The 23,313-nt window shown below is 43.0% G+C and overlaps 4 protein-coding genes across 7 annotated transcripts; 2 read left to right on the top strand and 2 right to left on the bottom strand.

Annotated features, from left to right (window-relative positions):
* Positions 1-1,023: 1,023 nt before the first annotated feature.
* Positions 1,024-1,991, top strand: urad (ureidoimidazoline (2-oxo-4-hydroxy-4-carboxy-5-) decarboxylase). Its single transcript, XM_027008109.3, has 2 exons — positions 1,024-1,259; positions 1,345-1,991. The coding sequence occupies exons 1-2, from the start codon at positions 1,085-1,087 to the stop codon at positions 1,692-1,694; spliced, it is 525 nt and encodes a 174-aa protein (XP_026863910.2). The 5' UTR covers positions 1,024-1,084; the 3' UTR covers positions 1,695-1,991.
* Positions 1,992-2,577: 586 nt separating this feature from the next.
* pdx1 (pancreatic and duodenal homeobox 1) lies at positions 2,578-5,196 on the bottom strand. The gene is made up of 2 exons (XM_027008110.2): positions 4,812-5,196; positions 2,578-2,936 (listed from the first exon to the last, which is right to left on the bottom strand). The coding sequence occupies exons 1-2, from the start codon at positions 5,194-5,196 to the stop codon at positions 2,578-2,580; spliced, it is 744 nt and encodes a 247-aa protein (XP_026863911.2).
* A 2,658-nt stretch (positions 5,197-7,854) lies between these two features.
* On the bottom strand, positions 7,855-9,785 carry si:ch211-140b10.6 (uncharacterized). Its single transcript, XM_027008091.3, has 3 exons — positions 9,638-9,785; positions 8,889-8,963; positions 7,855-8,769 (listed from the first exon to the last, which is right to left on the bottom strand). Exons 1-3 carry the CDS (start codon positions 9,709-9,711, stop codon positions 8,406-8,408), a joined length of 513 nt encoding a protein of 170 aa, XP_026863892.1. The 5' UTR covers positions 9,712-9,785; the 3' UTR covers positions 7,855-8,405.
* A 255-nt stretch (positions 9,786-10,040) lies between these two features.
* Positions 10,041-22,715, top strand: lnx2a (ligand of numb-protein X 2a). 4 transcript variants are annotated; one of them, XM_081717700.1, is made up of 12 exons: positions 10,041-10,205; positions 11,987-12,088; positions 12,181-12,713; positions 15,395-15,615; positions 15,711-15,848; positions 15,936-16,135; positions 16,420-16,812; positions 18,767-18,943; positions 19,300-19,477; positions 20,535-20,760; positions 21,738-21,896; positions 22,085-22,714. In XM_081717700.1, exons 3-12 carry the CDS (start codon positions 12,310-12,312, stop codon positions 22,218-22,220), a joined length of 2,232 nt encoding a protein of 743 aa, XP_081573826.1. In that variant the 5' UTR covers positions 10,041-10,205; positions 11,987-12,088; positions 12,181-12,309; the 3' UTR covers positions 22,221-22,714. The 4 variants fall into 4 exon arrangements, with proteins under 4 accessions (XP_081573826.1, XP_035382543.1, XP_081573832.1 ...); XM_035526650.2 differs by lacking the exon at positions 11,987-12,088; XM_081717706.1 differs by lacking the exons at positions 11,987-12,088; positions 18,767-18,943 and having other exon boundaries at positions 22,085-22,715.
* The last annotated feature ends 598 nt before the right edge of the window (positions 22,716-23,313 follow it).

A 23,313-nucleotide genomic window follows, 5' to 3' on the forward strand; every position in this document is an offset into this window, starting at 1 on the left:
CGATCCATGAAACCCCTTTCTTTCTTCCACTCCTTGCAATACTTTTTTCTCCGTTTTCCCAGAATTGCTGGTTAGGCTAGGAAAATAACGTTACCTAAGTTCACTTCGCTTAACTAAATACTTTCTAAATTCTTTCTTCTCACGTTCTACGTCTTTCTCTTATTCTCTCACTCCACTCCCACATGCTACTAATGTCCTCTCCCCTTTACAGTCATGAAATTATGAAAGTAGCCCCAAAACAGCCCGCAACCCGCCGCCTCGAATTATTTAAGCGCGACTGCATTTTCAAAATAGCCCAAGTACACGAGAAAACCGCGGAAATGGCAACTCTGTCTCTAACGGAGAACCTAAATCATTGCTCTTAGAGGAGCTTAACATTACATAACCATTATGCTCAATTTTACAACATTTCCATATGCGGATCTAACAGGAGGATTAGTCCACTTTACGTCCTTTTGGTGAATGCTGATAAAGCATTATCCTCTGAGGCAGTAAATAAACAGCCTAAATAAATGCCGATTGTTACCTATAGCTAGTGCTTGAATTTTATCTGCTAGTATGTCCAATTCTGGCGCCTAATGCCTAGACGCTGATGGTTGTTACGTGCGGTTATGTTTTATGTTGTCCTTGTTTTATTTGTTTTATTTTCCTATTTTAATCATTTAATATATTTTATGCTTTAAATGCAGCCTATGCTAGTACTATTGAGGACTCCTGAGATAACTTAATCTGCTTCACTTCTGTTAACTGTTTTTGTATTTGGAAGTAGTGTCTCCAGTAATCATTAGGGCTTTACTGTTACTGTCCTTTTCTAAGTAATAATTTCGAACATTAAAAAAACAACAACAACAACAACAAAAAACAACAACTGAAGACTGGAAATACATACAATTGCAATGTGTTGCGTCCCAATTAAATTAAAGCGTAACAAAGTTATACCTCTCATGAAACAGTTTTAGCGGTCGTGACTCATGGACTCATTGGGGAAAGTCTCAGCCGTGATGTTTACACGAGTGTGCTTCAGCGGTCATCGACCTCGATTTGAATATCCTGTGTTCTGACATTACCAATACTGCATGATACTATGGACATATGTGCTGTAAACGTTCTCACATACGAGGAATTTTTGGAAATATTTGGTAATGTGGTTGAGAAATGTCCCCTTATTCCGGCGGCAATATGGACACACCGTCCGTTCTCAAGTCTCGCTGAAATAGAGGCTCACATATCAGATTTTATCGACAGTCTGTCCCAATCAGGTAAGCCTATTTCTACACATAGATTTTTTTTTTATTATCAAATTTTAAGATACTAAAATAATAATTGTTGAAAACATGCGTGCAGGTAAAGAGGGCATTCTCAGGTGTCATCCCGATCTTGCTGGCAGGGACCACCTGAGTGGGACGCTGACGCGTGACTCGCAAGAAGAGCAGCGTGAAGCCGGCATGACCACGCTGGAGCACGCAGAGCTGTCGCGCTTGACTCGCCTGAACTCCGCGTACAAGGAGCGTTTTGGCTTTCCGTTTGTCATCTGCGCACGGATGAACAGTAAAGCTGCCATTATGCGTCAGCTGGTCGAACGCCTTGAAAACTCGCGTCCGACGGAAACAAAAAGGGCCATCGAAGAAGTGAAAAAGATTTGTCACTTGCGAATACGCTACATTGTGCTGTCTGACGTTCCAAACAAGCTCTGAGCGCAGGTGAACTCATTTGGTTGGACAATGTCAGGCGAAATCATGAACGGAGCTTTTCCGTTCTGTGTGCTTGCTTTTGATTTCACAGTATCGTCCGCAATATCCTGACTGTAGTAGCCAAGCAAAATAAACTCATATGATGCGTAAAACCTCATAAAAAGATGCAAAGCAATAGTAAATTTATGTCTGAAAGTTGTCTTATCTCTTAGGTATCAAACAAGACGTTTTTTGCCCGTCGTGTATATGCCTAATGAAAACTGTTTTTCCTCTCACAACTAATTAAAATATCACATAACAGTTGGTTGGTTCACTCATTTATTTTACGAATCGTGCTTTTACCTACAACAAAGGAAAATGCATGTGGAAGTCTATACTTTATGATGCATGTTTATTCTCATAATCCACGTTCAAACTACTTCTCGAAAGTTGCGAATAACATTATTGGCGTACCTCACCAAATAGTCAAATAGTTATTCCTGTGGTATTTACGTGTTTAATATTACCTGTGGTGTTTAATATTACGTCTACTAAAGTAACGGCTCAAGAATAAAATTGTTTAATCTTCGTCCCGCAAATTTTGTGGTAGAGAAAGAAAAGTGCTGAATTTTGATTACACTACATGTCACTTGCGCAAATTCACTTGTATTGACTTTCAGGGATCTCCTTGAACACAGTAGGCCAAATATTTAAACTTATGCTGCCCTCTGTTGACTAAAGTGTAGCTTTGTCACACCATTTCACTTGCTAATGCCAGTCAGTACAGGTACCTAACGTGGTCCTAGCTTACTCCGTGTCCGTCGTCCAGGAGGCCTCTGTTCGCAGCACATAAAATGATCTATGCTGCTGTCAACGATGCTTCGAGTGCATGTTTCGGTTTAAGTGTTTAAGAAGGATCTCGCGGAGCTGAAGGCATATGAGATCGCAAGGGTGACGGTGGTCCCGCTGGAGTCCCTTGCGCACACGTTTCGTCCTTGAGATCCCCGGAGGTAATAGACGAGTCTTGCTCTGGATCTATCCCTCTGGCCCTTCTCTTGTCCTCTTCCTTCTTCCACTTCATGCGACGATTCTGGAACCAGATCTTGATATGCCTCTCGGTGAGGCTGAGGGTGAGCGCAAGTTCCACGCGCCGTGGACGCGAGATGTATTTATTGAAAAGGAACTCCTTTTCCAGCTCGAGCAGCTGTGCGCGGGTGTATGCTGTCCGCGTGCGCTTGTTCTCTTCGGCCTCTACCATATACGGACCTGCCAAGCCAGTAGAGAGTCCCAGTTACTTTAACTGCAAAATATTTAAAAACAAACTAGTAAGGCCCATGACGTCTGAAGGATTGGAGCGCCCCCCAGTCCTTTGGACGTCATGAGCCTTACTGGAGTCCAGCAGGTTGATGATTTTTGTAACAATTCTTCTAAGACTTGTAATTAATTGATTAATTGAATCTGGTGTGTTTGAGAAAGAAATCAGCAAACAGATCGAGTATTAAGCACGCTTAAGTTCTTAAAACAAGACGCCTATTAAAAGAACGTCTGTTACACATTCCTGAGTGGTGTAATTTATTATTTTATCCTAAAATATTAGGGGGTCTAATTATCTTAAAAGTTGAATATGTTAAACTGGAACTATTTTCTAATAGGTCGACTCAGTTCAGTTTTACTAATCTGGTCAAGTCGAGACAAAAAAAAAAAAGATATGCACAGCAATCGTTCTGGTTTCATTAAGAAGTATCCAAAGCCAGAAAGGCTTGATAACCTAAAGAAAGCAGAATTCATTGGTATTTAAACTGCGGTACAAATATACATTTACGGTGCGGTACATTTAGGCTAACTCTGTGTTTCATTGTCATTTTGGTTTGTCCTATTTTTACTTGCTAGGTTAACCAGAGGAGTTATAGATTACTAAACCGGGATCAGTAAATTCTGTTCAGCGTTCAATTAAATCTGTTCAGAGTTCAGTAATTAAATATACGACACAGTACACACTAGAGTATGAGAAGGCCCGTTAATAGGCAACCTGGACGAGGATCAGTTTCCCGTAGTCCTTTCGATTTCGAAAAAGACCAGGCCTTTTAATGCAACAGCGTAAGATAAAGCGTTACCGAACCTTTCAGGTTACCCAGGCTACTCAGATTCGTTGCAATGCTTATTTAATCAATGCAAATGTGAAGTATTAGCACGTAAAATAATGTTAAAACAATTTCAACAAATGTTAACATTTGTTTTAAGCTTTCGAAAGCTGTTCACCTTAAAATGGTGGGTTCAATAAAAATTCTAAAGTAAATTCAGACAAAAGCCCTTTGTGTTGTATAAATAACGTCGATAATTATAGGTTAAGATGATTGACCAAAAATGGAAAGGTTATGATAACAAAAAAGTATCAGTCAACATAAATACAGGAAGACATTAAATGTAAAGTTTGTGAAATTAAGTTTTGCAAGGAATTTATAATGAAACCCTTATTAGTCTGCAGTATAATCAGTTCACAGATAGACTCGTTTGCTGCATCATATGAAACAAACATATGAAACGTATCATATGAAACGTTTGCTGTATCATATGAAACAAACTTCTGAGTTCTGCTAATCCCCCATCGGAGTTTTCCCACTAGTGACATCCTCTAAACCGCAGAAGGAGAACAGCCAGATCATACGAGGACCAAGATCGAAACGGGAAAAAACGAGAATGAAATACATATTTTCGTAATCAAATTCTTTGTAACCTACTATCATGCCACGATGAAGAAAAAGCAGATTATTTCTTTGGTTTCTAAACGGTTGTCTTCGACCTATGCATCGGTGATGCCTAAAGTTAGTATTTGCGACTTTTATTTATAAACAAAAAGGGACAATGTTAGAGTTTTTTTTGGGTCATTTTTCAGTAATCCCACGGTAACAAGATAACGAAACACTTTATATTGCCAACTAATTCGGTCTATTTATTTGATCCCAAAACACAGTGAGAGCCATTCCCTAAGAAACACTAATTTCCTAAACTACTTAGAGAGCTGAATTAAATCAAACGTAATTCATTTCCTTACACGTTAGAGCTGTAGTTATTATAGGTCAACCATCCTTAAATGCCTCAGTGCGAACTAGCAAAGATTAATGGCCAAAGTGTACACGTTACCTGTCCACTGTCCTTTCCATGCGTGCGTATGAGATTTTGTCGATTTCATCCAAGGGAAGGGTAGATGGCACCTGTTCCGATCCGCGCACAGGTCAAGAGAATCTCCATAAGCGCCAAAGGATTGTAGAGGCAGTTGCTGGGCTTGTGGATGGTGCAGGTGGGACATTGCAAGATCTTCTCTGACGGGCATATAAGACGTAATATCTGGACAAGTATGCTGGTCCTGGGCGCCCAAGGAAGGTGAAGCGTAAGCGGACTGAGCCTGTCTGCCCATATAGAGGCACGGCGGCGGGCTTTGACTGTAGTCCTCGTTATGGGGCCTCTGATAGACACAAGAGTCCTTGTAAAGGTGGCCGGGTGAGTAGTAATTCTCTTCCCGATTCATTCCTGAAGCAGTCCGGGGATACTGCCCTATATAACTGCACATGTGTCTGTGCCCTGCTTCTGCGTAGTACTTCGGCTCTACCTGCGTTCCGAACGTCTGGCGCCGATTTAGGCCTTCATAGGTGTGTCACCGACACCATGTGACCCTGGTTCACCTATCCATTGGTGTCAGTGTTTACACAAAGCCGCGACAAATCGCAGCATTTTTTTAAACGTGTCTCCTTCAGGCAGCCCCGCGGTTCGCCAATAATTGAACAGGACTGGCCATGTTCAAATCAATGGCTTTAACAAACATCTTTGTTTGCCCATGACTATCAAGGCTACACCTGCAGTTGTCTCGTGATACAGGTAAGCGAGAGAACGCCTCCTACGTATGCGGTCTGTGGTCGGGAGCTCAGGTCTCGCGCACCCTAACACATGTGTAACACATATGTCAAATGTGATTGAAATGGGCTATTACACATTTTGTGATATGATTCGTTTGAATATGTGATATATTTTGTGATATGATTCGTTTGAATATGCTGCAAAGGGGACTGTTATCAATCGATTTACATTGTTACGGTAATTGGCTTATCAAGACATGACGAATAAGGGAAACAAATCGATTTGTCCCAGATGTGCAATAATAACTGCTCACAGTTAGCAAACTAATAGGAAAAAGCAGTAAAAGATTTAGGAAAATTAACAGATTAAGGAGAGCGAAGCAAGATGACTCACGAAAACACTGGCCTGAGCCCCAAGACCCCCTGTTTTGCACGCGCACGGCAACGCTTGAGACTTCCAAAATGTACACATCAAATGGCCCATTTAACTCAGTCTCATGTAGGGCCTGTTATGGACACTGACAACAATCACCAGAAAACATTTCCCTCCCTACGTCTTTTCCCTAGTCCCTGTGGGTTTACCTGCCATTAGGCACACCTGCACTCGGTCCATTAAACTAAAGCCCTCGTAGTTTAAATAAAACCAAGATGTTCGGTGTAAACCAATTATCGTGAAGTGCGAAAGAAGAGAGAGAGTTTGAGATGCGCATGAACTGGATGCATTCAACACTGTCCGTACGCTGAGCCATCGCATTTCGAGAATGCTCAGGACGATGGACGCAACAAACCGCCTTTGAGGAAAAATGTCATTAAAATAAATACCAAAAAAAATATTTTGAACTATACATAAAAGTACATTACAACAAATACAAACCGATTTAAGTTCGCTTCACCTTTTAAAATGCGACTGCCTGCCAAATAGGCCTACTCATGGCCATCTGTGATACAATGCTGTGTTTGCATGGACCTCTTCAAAAGCAATAATGGTACTTTTTCCTGATATCTAAATGGGGCTCTCGTGCTTGACCATAAAGTTCGAGTAAACCCATTCCTCTCACACCAGTCCATGTAACGACTCTTAATGGTGTTTATATATGACTTTGGTTTGAAAGGGAAGGAAACAGTTATCCGTGCCGATTACCCCAATGCTGGAGACGCACAATGAGGTTTATGAAGCGTAAGTGAGGAGATGCAGTTTGATGGTATATCCATGGAAGTTATGAGAAGCGTAATGGTCTTAAGTGATATGTAATGTAGCGTTACCCAGCCAGCAAGGAAACAGAATTTGAAGCATTGACCATCTGATCAGTACATGAACTTGGGTGGCAATTAAAATGCTATTCGGGTCAAAAAGTAAAAATGTCAGTTTATCCTTAAGGATAGATAATTAGAATGTTTATATATATATATATATATATATATATATATATATATATATATATATATATATATATATATATATATATATATATATCGGAGTTGTGTAAAATAGGGTGATAAGAACGTATGGTCCCCTTTCGGGGTTTATGCTCTCATAAGTGACGCGTGCACTCCTTAATCCAGAGTGAATTAGCCGAGGGTCCTCAGAACAATATGAGGAATATTATTAAATAACATTAATAATATTAATATTGAGGAACTCACAGCTGAACATATTGCTTTACTTAGACCATTAAAGAAGGTTTGAGGAATGCTGCATGTGCTAAACTTTTCATTTGTCATTTAATAAACTGACGCAAATACTGAGGCGCTTCAGTTTTTCGACGCAAAGTTACTTTTTCACAGGCATGACACGAATAAAGCTTAAAGCTTTCGTTAGTTTTATTTTGTGGTTCAAGTGAAATTGGAGGGGGCGTATCACACGGAAACCTTTTAACCTGCTTTTAAGACAAGATCTCTGCTAGACTGATGGGAACATACGTAATCCATGTCAAAGCGAGGCGATAAAAGATGCTTACCTTGTGGCGACGACGAAAGCCTGGGCAAACAATGTCATACAGAGAGTAACGTAAAAGGAATGATAATGACATTTAAATTGAATTCAACGTTGTCCATGCAAGGGACGTAACAGTGTAATAAATCACATCATTTGACAGAGGTTGCAACATTTGTATGGAAAGAACAAATAAAAATGTAACCTAATGGAGAGAGCTTACCCTGATAAGCTATTTGCTAGCAAAATTGATTCTTTTTTAACGTTTTATTTTCTATCCTCTTCGGTGAACGAACAGTTTTCAAATGAAACCACTATTTAATGTGCCTGAGTGGAAACCCTGCACCTTTTGTATACATTAAAGGCAATGCTATGGTATTTACTATAACATTACAATACATATTGAAATATTTATTTATTTAGACTATATTCAGCAAACATGTACAATAGTACGTACAACAGTGCATCACAGAAAAATGCAAAAAACAAATACATGTGCACTACTTGATCCAGCTGTCTTAAATTCATAGCTGCAGTGAAATTCTACAGTGTACACTTTCACCAAGGACACTTCAGTCACTCCACAAAAGGATGACAGACTGCTGCCCCTACCTAAAGTGTGTATCCTTCAGTCTGCTCACAACTGCAGCAGGATAACATTCAGAGTAACAGCTAGTTTTCAATGCATCACTTAAACACTTTATGTATTTTTCATTGAATGACTGATAAAGCTTAACAAATCACACATAACACATCAAACAAACAAAAAATCCAAAACAAAGCAAAAAAGCCATTACATAGTTCTTGTTACTGAGAAAACAAAGATAAAAATCTTGTATCAGATAACAGATCTAAGCAGAAAGAGCACCAATCTAGATTGATGACAACATGTACTCCTGTGTACCTTTTACTGCTTAATAAAAAAAAATAAATAAATTATAAAGTAGTACATTATTTCTGAAGCCTGTCACTGGATTTTTTATCAGCCGACTGGTCTCTGACAGGTGAGCGGGAGCGTGTCCTTTTTGATTGGCTGGAGCGATTAAGAGAATGTTCTCTGTATGCCAAAGTATTACTGGAAGAGGTGTGGTGTCTTGAACACTGAAAATTAGTGTGTTCTCTTCTGTGTTCACTGTCTTTTCTATGGCTGTGGTCTTTGTCCTGTCTCTGACGTGTCTCTCGAGCACCGTCACACTGCCGTTCCTCTCCTTTTTGTCTTGTAGCCGCCTGGGTCTCAGATCGACGATCAAGAGCAGACGATCGGAGAGTGTTCAGCAGGAAACGCTTATTTGTGCTTCCTAGAGGACACTTCATCCTATAAGACAACAAAAGGGCACCATAGTCTGTATTTAACCATTTGCTAAGAAAAGCAAGATCATTATGGATCACATCAGATTCATAGTCGTTGGGATCGTTTCGATTATTCTGACTTACCATCCTGTTGGACCCATGGTTTCTGCACGCACCCTAGCCCTATTGGCCTCTTTGAGAAGTTCCTCAACTGCGCGCCTGTAAAGTAAAAAATAATAACAATAATAATATTTTTTTTAGTTTTTGTATGACAAGAACTACATTTACATGCGTGTACAAAAACGGCAACAGTTATCGCCTCTTATTGGCATCACCAACTGTCCTAACAGCTGCTCTTTGACCGTTGTTCAGAAACAGGTGCTGGAGTAACTGCTGACTCAACAAGAGGTCCGCGCATGTGAGCGCGCACGCACAAACGCGAGCCAGACATATAACCTAGCTGATGCCCAGTCGCGCTACCCTGTGATCACGCATCTGGCACTTAATGGGGCTGATGCCTTCGGAACATAAACCGTCCAACGTAATGCGTCAGGCCATTCACACCATTCACACCAATAAACGTCAAACCACGTCGGAAACAGCAGCGCAAACTAGCTAGCTTATTAGTGAACTATTTGCCAAAGTGGTTATTCATAAAACATAAGATTGCAATAAGTCAGACGGCTACAATATTTATGTTGGCTAGCTGTGTAGAATTTCGATTATGCTAGCTAGCTAGTTAAGCTAAAACTACATCTACAACTATTTACTTCTGCTAAGCCGGGTATAAACACAGCAAACCACATAGCTAGCTAATTAGCTTAGCATTACAATTAAGAGTTCATAGTGAAAACGAACTTCTACACGTAGCCATATCCCTTAGAATCGCCTACCTTTCCAGTTCACTGTCATTGTCAATATCCATTTTGAAAATATGACGGATTACACAGTCAACATTTGAAACCATTCAATTTGTGTTTACAGACTAGCACCGTGTTTTCGTTCATGGTGTGAGGACCCAATTAGGACCACATCGCACTATTTTAGTTCCTGTCCTACTCTTCAAGTAGATTGAAAAATATCTAAGTCATTTAGTTTAATAATAACATTGGCAATACAAGGTTGACCGGAAACGTGATAAACGTGGTTTGGGAAAGAAAAATGATGAAAAAAACGAATAGCAAAATTCTACTATTTGACTAAAACATATAGATCGCATTTTCATCAGGCACGTCAAAGGGCACGTTTGTTGTTAGATTGACAGCATGAACGCCCGCCTTCAAAGCTGAATGACCGAAGTGGAGCGACCGAGACCATAGAAATCTTATGGCCGAGACAGAAACGGGGGCGTCTTGACGGACGGATGCGGTGTCTCAGCAGGCTGCAGTGGATGTGACTGAGGTCTATTATTGTCCCCCTCTCGGGACCAGAGTTCACCACACGAAGGAAGAGCACGAATAGGTAATATAATGCATACTGTGCCTAATATTTTTGTAGTTTCAGTTATTGAATTGAGGCTGTTTAATTAGCTGGTGTTGTCCCTTTGCTGGCGGTTCCACGACCGTTCAAAGGGAAAAGAGGCTGATAGTCAAATGCATATTTACGATGGTCGAGCTCATCTAGAAATAATAAGACAGCACATCTGAGTGTTTTTTTTTTATTTTATTTCATATTGTCGAGAAAAGGTATGACATTTTCATTCAACACAGACTAGGAAATTAGACGATGTCTCTCTTTCCCACCAATATAGGCAACAATAGTTACAAAGCCTATAGATATATTTTTGTTGTTTTCTTCATGCTAGTGGACAATCATGTTGGAAAATGCTTGGGTTAAGGTTAGTGAATTCGATCGCGATTGCGAGAAAAAGCCTGTAGGAAGGAATGATGAATTGAAAACGGGCTTCAAATGTGAAAGACGTCATTATTTTGTCATTGTTTTTCATGCTGGTTTTGCTGCTGACCAAGACACTGTCTTTACCTCAGTGTGGGCTCTTCTCCAGAAATGACTGCACTTTCTATAAGCTCATAAAATAGGTTCTGCTCTCTGGAATGAATCGACCTGGCGGTCATCTGTTTTCGCTGGTTTATGGTCTATTAATGATGCCGGTTTATTTACCAAATAGACTAAGCAAAGTCCCATAATCAGCCAAGGACATACTGTAGCAATACAAAGACACATTATCAACAGAGGCATGCCTTAGCTCAGAGAGTTGATGACAACCGAAAAGATATAACAAGAACACTGGCCTTGAAGTGGTGACTGTTCAGCCATCACACACACACACACACACACACACACACACACACACACACACACACACAGAGAGAGAGAGAGAGATGCAAAAACAATGTGCTACATAAAACAAAAAGAAAGAAAATATTATTTCTTCTGTATACTACACGAAGGCTTTTAAATGGGCCTTAATGTAATGGAATCTCTTAACATGCCCTCTACTATTTAAAATGGGATGAGCTTTAAATGCATTGGTGGTATTTCATTTACAACAATACAGAGTAATGTCCACATTAAAACTCAGGCCCACTGGAGCCTTGCAATATTGTGTGCGTGTGTGCGTGTGTGTGTGTGTGTGACGTGATGATGACAAGGCTTTGTTATGGGAACAGAGGAGCCTTGTGTCCTCATGAATTATTCATATCCAGCTGTAAGATAAAGAGATAGAGACAGGTACCCAGAGACATGGACCCAGATACAGCAGACATTTGCTCTGTGGCTTTTAAGGACCTGGGTGGTAACGGTGGGGGCTGATGCAGGATTGTTGGTCACCGTCACCTTAGATGCATGTGAAGGGTGGAGGTACAGTCATCTGTGGCTACATGCCACTGGTGTTTACAGTGAATAGCGCTATTGAGACAAAGAGTTTGAAATGTGGCGTTAAATGGAAAGTACATGTGGCAAGAAATAAATATTTATTTTGTTATTTTAAGACAGGCTTTTTAATCATTAAAGTGCGATGCTTAATTTACATTGGTATATTTTTTGTAATTGTACAGTCTTTCTTCCATTCTTTTTAACTCTCTGTTTGTCAAAGAGTAAATGATTATTTAATTTTAAATCATGAATTTAAGTCCTTTCGTTTTCAGTTTTCCCCTTTCTCTTCAGTCAAACATTTTGTCCATCAAATATCTTTTTCTTTCTTTCTTTCTTTCTTTCTTTCTTTCTTTCTTTCTTTCTTTCTTTCTTTCGCTCTTTGGTCTATGTGCTCTTTGCTTTAATCCCAGATAATTCCCTCTCTGTTGGATTGGAAGATATCAGCAGGCAAGGAAGTGAGAGATTACCATGTCAGATTAGTGTACATGAGTTACCCTGCACTGCCACACGACGTAATCTCTCCTCTGACACATGGACACAAAAACAAAGACAGAGTGAATCAGAGACCATAACCACCATCTCCATCTGCCTTCTAAATTTCCAGAGTGATGTCATACTGCCTCCCTGGGAGCAGCTAACCTCTGCCTGACTCCCGCCACCACCGAGGCCCATGGGGCGAGCGCCTCCGTAAAGCAGTCAGCCAAGTGTGTAGTTGCAGCCTGTGTTGAGTGCCATGGGCAGTCTGGGGGAAGGGGTAGACGCCGGCGTGGTCAGTGAGGCCCTCCTGGAGGCCCTGTGCTCAGAGTGTGGCCAGATCCACCGGGCCTGGGAGAACCACCTGTACAACTACCGGCTAGAGGTGGACGACGACCTGGTGTGCCACATCTGCCTGCAGCCGCTGGTGCAGCCCCTGGACACACCGTGCGGCCACACCTTCTGTGCCCGGTGCTTGCGCAGCTTCCTGCAGGAGCGCGACTTCTGCCCGCTGGATCGCGCCCGGCTGCAGCTGCAGGGCTGCCGGCGCTCCAGCATCCTGGTGCACAAGCTGCTAGATAAGCTGTCCGTCACATGCCCTCTCACACCTAGTTGCTCACTCAGCATGCCCCGCTGCGACCTGGAGGCGCACCTCAAACACAGGTACTCAAAACCACACACGCACACACATGCACACACCCACACACACACACACACACACACACATACTGTTATGCACCTCAAACACAGGTACTCAAAACCACACACGTACACACATGCACAACATATGTACATACATGCACACACATGCACACACCCACACACACACACACACATACTGTTACGCACCTCAAACACAGGTTCTCAAAGCCACACATGCAGAGTGATGCTAACTCGAACATGGGTACTCAAAGCCAAACACACACACACACACACACACAGACAAACACACAGTTATGCACTTCAAACACAGGTACTTAATGCCACTCACACACACACACACACACACACACACACACACACAGAGTTATGCACCTGAAGCACAGCTACTTGAAGCCACACACACGCACACTTATGCACCTTAAAGTCAACCGTGATCATGCACACCTCAATCAACAGGTGCTTAAAATATTACTCATGGAGGTAATGTTATTATTACTTAATATATGTGCTATTATAAATAACGATCAAGTATTATTTATCCATTATTATTATATGATTATAGTTATTAATTATATTATCAATTATATCATTATTATTATTAACAGTTTTATTTGTGAGATTTATGGTGTTATGAATAAACTAAAATATAGCATATATAAATATATAGAGAGTTGTTACAAGTCTAGCAAAGTTTTTACAACTGTTGCACTCTTGCACAGAGTCACAAATCTCGACTGACTACAGAGCTAAGTATGGATATCATAAAATATACTGGCTCTGTGAGGGCTCTGTGATGCTATTTTTACAATTCTCATGCTGTGAAAAGGGCTGTTTGCTCTAAGAAGAGCTATAGTACACACTTCAAACACAGCATAGAGACATAACGTGTGTGCAATGCATAACTGCTCACTTTTGAGAGGGTGCTAAAGCATACTGTATGCTCAGGATGTTCTGGTGCAGCCAGTCTCCCAGTCTCAGCTCTGTGTCATGTGCCATGTTTTGAGCAATGTGATCTCTGGGTGTGGGCCCCATGGATGGGTTTCAGTCCACACGCTTCTCTCTGGGGATTTTCCCTTAGTCATGTGAGGGGAGATTAACGTCGCCACCGAGGCATATGGCGCGCTGTCTACAGCCTGGAGATTTCTGCAGCCATGCTAGGGAACTTCAACTCCAGGGACCTTTTCACCCGCTTCTGCCAAGGGCAACCTGGGTGGGTTTTGGTGGGGCAGCAGCGCGTTTCACGTAGGCTGTGACATTAGCTCGATGGCTTTCTGACTCGGGGGCCAGGCTGCAGTGGAAATGGCTTTTGGCGCGTTCGCTGTGCTTAGGCTTGGCTTTCTCTGTGACTCTGTGACATGTGGTTCATGCCGTCCCATGCCAAACGGCTGAGGCAGAGCGCCTCCCAGTTTGGATTCACCGGAGAAGCTTTGGGGACAGAGCGATTCTTCAGTTATCATATATTTGTACCTCTGTCTTTAACTGGACACGCAAACATAATATGGGTTTTTGTTAGGTGGAGGTACTCAACATTTACCATAGACACTATCTCTAAACAGGCAATATATTGTGTGCCAGGCATCTAAATATATCCCTTGTTTTGATTCCTTTGTATTTAAGCCACAGTGTCTGGGACTGGTTGCAGCAAGGCACTGGAGATCACAGTGGAGTTACCCTAATGAGTACTGACTCACCTGCAGAGAAGGAAGCATTTTCTAAAAGATTCAGGAAAGGTGCAGGAGTCATACAGCCTTCCTGAACCTCATGAAGAGAGCTCTGAATAGGAAAGCCGGTGGGAATGACTCAGCGAACTGCATTGAACAACTCTGAGTTGTGTGTTTATATTTAGAGTGTAAAGGGTTCCATCATATATCGTTCTGACTCACAGTTGGGGGGAAAAAAAGTTTCGAAATGGGGTACTAATTTTCATTTGCACAATTCCGACTTTACAAATCTGATTCCACTGTCTCCAGAGCCTCTATTGTGGCTGGTTTGATAGACTTTAAACTCCACTGTATGCCACAAAAATCTGAACTTTGTTCCAGTGTTGGCAAGTGGTATAAAATTGACTGATATGAAATTCATTTCATTGGGTGGTTTGGACATCATTTATCAGTCATTAATATGCTGATGTATAGTTATTCTGGTTAGTTAGGCTGCAGTGTAAAGAATATTTTTCATAACTTCTTCAATAGGTTCTTGGAGTTCTCAAAACAGTTCAACAGTATTATAATAAACATTGCTACATGTTCTTGGAATATATTCTGATAAATTCTGCAGTACGTTTCTCTACCAATGGCACTAAGTGATTAATGGGTTCTACTGACTGAGTGAAGGAATGTGTTATCTCTATTCAAGAATCGTTTCAATAATACAAGAGAAAACCAGATCTTGGTTCTTAAAACCACTGCCAGTTTTTTTCTACTACATGTATGCAAGAATGCCATTTTGTGAAAAGAAAATGTTAAATGGACACATATTGATCCATAATGTTATGGTTTTATTAATAATTTTAATAATTATTTTTAAAAGTATATAATAACGTTTTTTCTTTTAACGTTTTTTAAAATTAATTTTAGAGAACTCATGTATTTTCTACATAGTTATAAAAACTGGGTAGCTAATTGTTTGTGTGTGTGTGTGTGTGTGTGTATGTGTTTGTTTGCATGCATCTGTGGGCACAGGTGTCCAGGAACACAAAGTCAAAGGAAAGGACTGGAGGGCCCCCAGGTAGAGTGTGGGGAAGATAGGGTCATGGTGACCGACACCTCCAAATCCCCAGAGACTGAGGTTGGGGAGAGCATGTCGTCGCCCCCTGCTGGCTCCAATGCCTGCAGCATGCCCATGTGGACAGACGAGCCAGGCGTGGACAATCCTGCCTTCGAGGAGAGCACTGAGGAGGACAGTGAGTTACCTCAGTACGATTGTCTGCATGAAGCAGCATAAGTGTGCGTTTGTGGGTGTGTGCGTGATCGATCCGCGTCTGTGGTTGATTGACAGGCGTCCATGGTTTGGAGTGTGTCCCTCCTCGTGTGAAGCGTCCCCTCAGCAATCCCTGCATTCACCTCCTTCGCACCGGAAGCTCTGCCTCCTCCGGGTGGGACTTTGTTGAGTGTCTGCCCTTATCTGCAGAGGAGGGTATGACTTTGCTATGTACTCTCTCCGGAGCTCGTAATGGGGACATCAGGTGATCTTTGTGATTGATGCACTGTTTGTGGCGCCTAGGTTGCATGAAGCTGCCAGCTTTGCCTGAAGGCGAAATCACCACCATTGAGGTTCATCGATCAAACCCATATGTGGAGTTGGGTATAAGCATTGTTGGGGGAAACGAAACTCCACTTATCAACATTGTGATCCAGGAGGTGTACCGAGACGGGGTCATCGCTCGAGATGGTCGGCTCCTGGCTGGTGACCAAATATTGCAGGTAATGTTTGTTATTACACCTCAGTTGACATTGTGGTTGGACTACTTAAATGGAGCAAGGAAAAAAATGCATAATTGGTTTCTAAACCCAGTGTGTGTCAGCATAGATATATTTAGATCAAAAACTGTTCTTTGAGCACTCATTTGATAGATCAACATGTCCTGAAGCTGTACAGTGACAGCTGCATTTGCCTCTGTGCTCTGTATTAAACAGTGCTGTTCTCTCAGAGGTGACCACACTCTCTCTTCCCCCTCCCCCTTTGGCCTCCATCCCTGGGTGTCCAGGTGAACAATGTGGACATTAGCAACACCCCACATAATTTCGCCCGCTCTACGCTGGCCCGGCCGTGCGCCACCCTGCAGCTCACCGTACTGAGAGAGCGCCGCTGTGCTGTCCGCCCGCCGGCCACCCCGGCTGCTGCCCCGGCAACCGCCGCCGCTGCGCCCGACGGCAGCCCGGGGGGCGTGCACATCACCCTGCACAAGCGCGACTCAGCCGAGCAGCTGGGTATCAAGCTGGTACGGCGCACGGACGAAGCCGGCGTGTTCGTGTTGGACCTGCTGGACGGAGGCCTGGCCGCAAAGGATGGGCGTCTGCGCAGCAATGACAGGGTGCTGGCGGTAAACGAGCATGACCTGAGACACGGCACTCCCGAACAGGCTGCCCAGGTCATACAGGTAGAGCGAGAGAGAGAGAGAGAGAGAGAGAGAGAGAGAGAGAGAGATGTGTGTGTGGGTGCTCTGTAGCCTTCTTTGTTTGAAAACAAATATATATATATATATATATATATATATATATATATATATATATATATATATATATATATATATATGGAGATATATAGATAGATAGAGAGGTATATATAGATATTTAGATATCTCTGTGTGGGTGTGGGTGTCTAAATATAGTTTTCTGTTCATTTTGAGGGAATGTGGACTGTTTGGACTGGGGTTGAGTGTGCAGTCACTTAAAAATATTTATTACGTCTAACCCCTAGAGGACGTAATTATATATATATATATATATATATATATATATATATATATATATATATATATATATATATATATATATATATATATATATATATATATATAAAATATAAAATAGAGAGCGAGAGAGCCGGAGAGTGTGTGAGAGAGAGAGGATGTATGTAAGCTGTTATATAGAGGCATGGTGTACAAGCTGATTGGGTCAGTGTGGCTTCACTGTCAAAGTGAACAAGAGTGTAGGCGACTACCATGGGAGGTCATTACCATTACAGCTTGTCGGATATAAATGCAGAGCCACGGTTGGAACTTATCACTATTAGTCTGCACAGGGTCACTTTGACAAGTCAAGGAGTTTTCTTTTTAAATAGAGAAAAAGAGGCATGGCATGATAGCTGTTTCAGTCGAGATGTCAGAGCAGGTGAGACTGCAGCAGACCTGTAGGCCTAGGACTGGCTCCCTTTTGGACCCTCGGCCCCTGTCATGGTTTCTTCGTCATGCCTTCTTCGGAAAGTTGTTCCTTGCCGCTGTCTCCCTCAGTAGAATTCTGGAACCAGATTTCTGTAAAGTAGCTTTGTGACAATGCACTGTACAACTGAACTGAAATAGGCTGACTAAGTAACAGATGCTCTAGTGGTTCTAATAAGATATAAATGCAGAAGTGGGGGATACCAGCATTTAAGCCATCGTGCACAAAGTCATCTGGACAAGTCAAGGAGTTTCTTTTTTCAAATGTCCCATGCATAAAAATCATGCAGAACCAGACAAGCAGTTCTCGCTGCCGATCCGGACTGTATTTCTTAATAACAAGGCTGGTGCAGCAAACAATCACACACTGGGGCCATGTGACACCGCGGAAGCACAATCAGTTGAAGGAAAGGAGAGAAACTGATTCGAGCGTTACCGCCAGTGGCCTGAACACGACCTGTGACTAGGTGCCTGCTTCTCTCTCTCCATTTTTCCACCAACAAAGTGCCCATGCTAATAATGTTGCTGGTTCCCACCCTTACAAAAACGGGCTACGTTTCCATTGGTTTGAGAGCTGAAGGACTGCATGTCTGGATGTGGGTGTTCCCTAGCCTGGATAAAGTTGACAGATTGTATAAAAACCTTCTTTGTTTGCAAATTTTAGTTTGCTTTGAGAGTATATCTGACAATAAAGAAGCACTTGTCTCCACACTGTGAAGAGGGATTGTCATGGCCAGTGATTGTGTGCAAGACCTTTGTTTGCTTTGTTTTTTTAATGTTGTGAATGTGTGTAGTTTTTAACTTGCGCTTCTTGGCAGATTAAATACTGGCAAAAAAAAACTTTGGGTTATATGCGCTGGAAAATGGGGACTGAATAACTGAATATCTGAATAACATGACCCTGCAACCACTTCCATCACAGGTTTATGAGTCTAGTCTGGCACCGATTTTGGTGGCCGAGAACCAGTTTATTTGTGAAAAAAGCACAGAAAGGTTTGAAAGTTTGACACCAGGTCTATGCCAGTGCTGCCAGCACTGAACACACAGGACCATTTAACAGGGCAGAATGAGGCTGCACACAGCACCAGCTCCTGGTCCTGGTCAGCTCCTGTGGATCAATGTTGAGGTGTTATGGGCACTATTAGTTAACTGTGTGCTGGCACCGTCCCTTCAGGCGAGTGGAGAGAGGGTGGACCTGTTGATCAGCCGGCCCAAGCAGACCGTCACCGTGCACGCGGGATCCAACCCGGCCCGCGAGAGCTGGTACCATGAACACTTTGTGCCCCTACCACGTACTGCTGCCCTGAGCCCGGGCCCCAACCTGCAGCTCACCCGCTCCGCCACCCACAGGGTGAGTCCCCAGCAGTGAAGCGCGCGTGTGTGTGTGTGTGTGCGTGCGTGCGTGTGTACTGCAGATTCTATTTCCATCTTTTCCACCATGGAGGTTCCGCTAGGCAACCCTTGTTTCCATGAGCTCTTGGTTTGCCTCCAGTCTTGCCACGTGCCCGCAGTTTTAATTACTCCTATCAAATGGATCAATGATGGCATTGATTGTGGCGATGGAGCACTTCTGACAGCCTGGACGTAAGAGAGATAACGGTCACAATCAATGCCACTTAAAGAAAAAGGGGTTTCCTCTGCTTTTCTTATCTTGCCCTGAAAAGATTTACATTGCCATGGTGTGTGTGACGGTGTGCATGTGTCCAGGACCTCTCCCAGTGTGTGACCTGCAAAGAGAAACACATCACAGTGAAGAAGGAGCCCCATGAGTCACTGGGGATGACGGTGGCCGGGGGGCGGGGCAGCAAAAGCGGCGAGCTGCCCATCTTTGTGACAAGCGTCCAGCCACACGGCTGCCTGTCGCGGGATGGGAGGATCAAAAGGGGTAAGTCTTGTCTGTTCGTCCATCACAAGGTTTATTACCGTTACAGCTAGTGTCATGGATACCACAACCAAGGTTTATTACAGTTACAGCTAGTGTCATGGATACCACAACCAAGGTTTATTACAGTTACAGCTAGTGTCATGGATACCACAACCAAGGTTTATTACAGTTACAGCTAGTGTCATGGATACCACAACCAAGGTTTATTACCGTTACAGCTAGTGTCATGGATACCACAACCAAGGTTTATTACCGTTACAGCTAGTGTCATGGATACCACAACCAAGGTTTATTACCGTTACAGCTAGTGTCATGGATACCACAACCAAGGTTTATTACAGTTACAGCTAGTGTCATGGATACCACAACCAAGGTTTATTACAGTTACAGCTAGTGTCATGGATACCACAACCAAGGTTTATTACAGTTACAGCTAGTGTCATGGATACCACAACCAAGGTTTATTACAGTTACAGCTAGTGTCATGGATACCACAACCAAGGTTTATTACAGTTACAGCTAGTGTCATGGATACCACAACCAAGATTTATTATAGTTACAGCTAGTGTCATGGATACCACAACCAAGGTTTATTACAGTTACAGCTAGTGTCATGGATACCACAACCAAGGTTCTAATATGTCATTGCTGACATTACAATCATCTTAGATCATGATGGTAAAGCAGAGGTTTTCATCTAAGGACTTTAAATCCAAAACCCAGTGCTAGAATCTTTAACCGAAGCAAGTATAACTATATGTATTCATTTATGTCTCACAGCATAGGTAGTCAAGTCATATCAATGTGCAATAGATTTTCCACCCTCCCTTTGCTTAGGAGTTAGTAATGACAAAGGGTCCAATCAGTTACATAACTGGTTCAGTTAACTGTCATTAATTTCAAAATCCAGGACTGAAAAATGAATTCAAGAGAGTGTAGGGTGGAAAACGTCAGTGATAAAATGCCTTAATATACATTAGCCGTGGCCTCCCTTTGCTCTGAGTCGTTGATCCTGCGTCCATTCAGCGTCGTGCCTTTATGTTCCTCCTCCACTCAGGCGACGTACTCCTGAGCATCAACGGCCAGGACCTGACCTCCCTGAGCCACAGTGAAGCAGTGGGCACGCTCAAGTCCAGCGCCGCCTCCTGTTCCGTCCAACTGAAGGCGCTGGAGGTCAGCATGACAGACAGTCCGGGCCAGGACGAGGGGCTACTCCCACACCACGAGAGCGACTACGACGCCAGCTGGTCGCCATCTTGGGTCATGTGGCTCGGCCTCCCCAGGTGAGGTCCGTTTTGCGCAGGTGGGGCGTGACGAACACTCCGCCAGGTGGGAGCCATTGGAGGAAGGAATGAGACGATGGATGCCGCTTTTAGCTGCACCGTCCCCTAGCAGCGGATCCAGAGACACAGATTCATGGCTATGACGTAGCCTTTAATGGGGTGTACTTCCCAGGATGTACGTTTCTTTTTTTAGACTGGAAACAATTGATCCATTGGGAGGCTTTAAAATAGCCACTTCTCCTTGGTGAGCTGTGATCCAAATAAATTTACATGAGTGCAAGCGACGTGGGGTGGGCCACCGGCATGCCACGTTTTAAATTCACCTACTTATTTCCCGTGTTCTTATGCAAGTGTCTTATACCTCCGTTTCGGAGGTAAGGATGTGGGGCGCGATGAAGTGGGCTTGCGAAACATTCCCGTTGGATCTCTGCTCATGTGCTGTGGAGATTTATGCCACATTGATGTGACCAGCAAAGGGATTTGCAGGGCAGTGCATGCTGTTGGCTCATCAGCTGAAAGTGGCATGTTGTGAAATCACGCTTTCTCTCATTTTGTCTGTCTCTCTCTCTCTCTCTCTCTCTCTCTCTCTCTCTCTCTCTCTCTCTCTGTTTTTCTCACTTCGGCTCACACTGAGGCTGGGACACAGAAGCCTTTCAGTGCTGTCTCCTCCGTCTCTCATTCTCCCTCTTTTTCTCCCTCTCTTCCGCCACCCCCCTCTCCTCCGCGTCCTTCAGCCTCCTTCTCTCTCCCTGTCGTCGTGCCAACCCTCTCCATCCCATCTTCCCTGTCCTCCCCCCTCCTCTTCCCAAGCTGCAGCTGTCTCTTCTTTTTTGACCATCTGTGGACCTGAAATGTCCATCTCTTGCTCTAGATCCATTTCAGCCCCGTATCTTCTCCTCTTTTGCCAAAAATGCCTACACTCTCTTTCTGAAATATACGATAAATTGTTGTTTCTTCTTTCTTTTAATATGACTCAGCTACCTTCACAGTAGCCACGAAATAGTCCTGAGGCGGAGTCACCCTGGCAGCTGGGGCTTCAGCATCGTCGGGGGTTACGAGGAGAACCACAGCAACCAGGCGTTCTTCATCAAGACCATCGTGTTGGGAACGCCTGCTTACTACGATGGACGCCTGAAGTAAGCGAACTGTTGTTAACTGCCTTCTTTGCAATGTTAAATGTAATACTGCCTTTCATTATACTTTAACTGAGTCTGGATGTGTACACAAGATTTGGTGGAACCTCCAATGCTTATTGATGTATAGATGTGTGTGAGCGAATTGACTGTGGCGTGATGCTGAGTCGTGCTGCTGCCTCTGGCCTCAGGTGTGGTGACATGATCATGGCGGTGAACGGCATACCCACGGTGGGCATGAGTCACTCCGCCTTGGTGCCCATGCTGAAGGAGCAGCGCAGCCGGGTGGCCCTCACCGTCGTCTCCTGGCCTGGCAGCCTGGCGTAGCCAGACCGCTCCACACCACTTTCGCGTCCGAGCGTTTTATCGGCCCTGTGTAAACCCTCCGACCACCACCACAACCGCTCCTGCCATGGAGGCACCGTAGTGTCAGTGTGAGTCTCAGAACTTGAATGCTTCAATCAATGCTGAAATAACCAGGCCTTAGAGAACCCTGCCACGCCCATGAGGCCACGCCCCTCCAGAGAGCAGCCTCGAGGCCTCCCCACAGCGTCAAGGTCCAATGATCTACCCTGCTGGGGTTTTTATATATATATATATATATATATATATATATATATATATATATATATATATATAATGTGTAGATATAAATAGATAGGTAGATAGATATATGTTATCTCTGTATGTTGTGTATGTGGGTGAATACAGGTGCGAGTGTGACTGTTTGAATATGTGTATGTGTACAGGTGTTTAATAAATAAACCTTTCACACAGAACATGTGTGAGATCATACTCTGTGGATAAGAGTGTGAGCACATGGCTGCAGCATGAAACTAGAGCTCTGATTTTGTCATCTTGCACATATTGACGGAGGTCTGAATTTTTACTAGGGACAAAATCAGTCTCCCACTATGCTTTACAAAACGCCAGGAAATCAGGCTGTACCATTCATTTTGTGCAGGGATAGACGTTAAATTAGACCAAGGTGTTGATAGTTTATTGTAAGGTATATCTGGAGCCTTCGTATTAACATACATTGCTGAATAAAACAATTCTAGGAACACTTCTCTAAAGCATCAAAATGCATAGGTATACAGTATGAATCATGACTAAAGTATTTGCAGCTATAGCTAGCCATTATTTAAAAAATAAAATAAAATAAAAAATGTAAAGTTAAAATCAAACACATTAATTTTCAAATTTGGCTTTGAAAATTTTCCTAGAACTATTTATATAGTCACCTACCTACCTCATTGGCATTGTGTGAAAGATAGCCAGACAGTAAGAATATTTAACAGTTGCCTTTACTATTTTTGAACTTTTCTTACAGATAATGGCATATCAATCATTGTTATCAAATGGTACAACGCCTGCCAGCAGAAATGCTGATGCAAGCCGCTGTACTCACAGCAGACGC

This window comes from Electrophorus electricus, chromosome 1 (assembly GCF_041902795.1).
Source record: "Electrophorus electricus isolate QZ-2024a chromosome 1, ASM4190279v1, whole genome shotgun sequence".
Lineage (NCBI taxonomy): Eukaryota > Metazoa > Chordata > Actinopteri > Gymnotiformes > Gymnotidae > Electrophorus > Electrophorus electricus.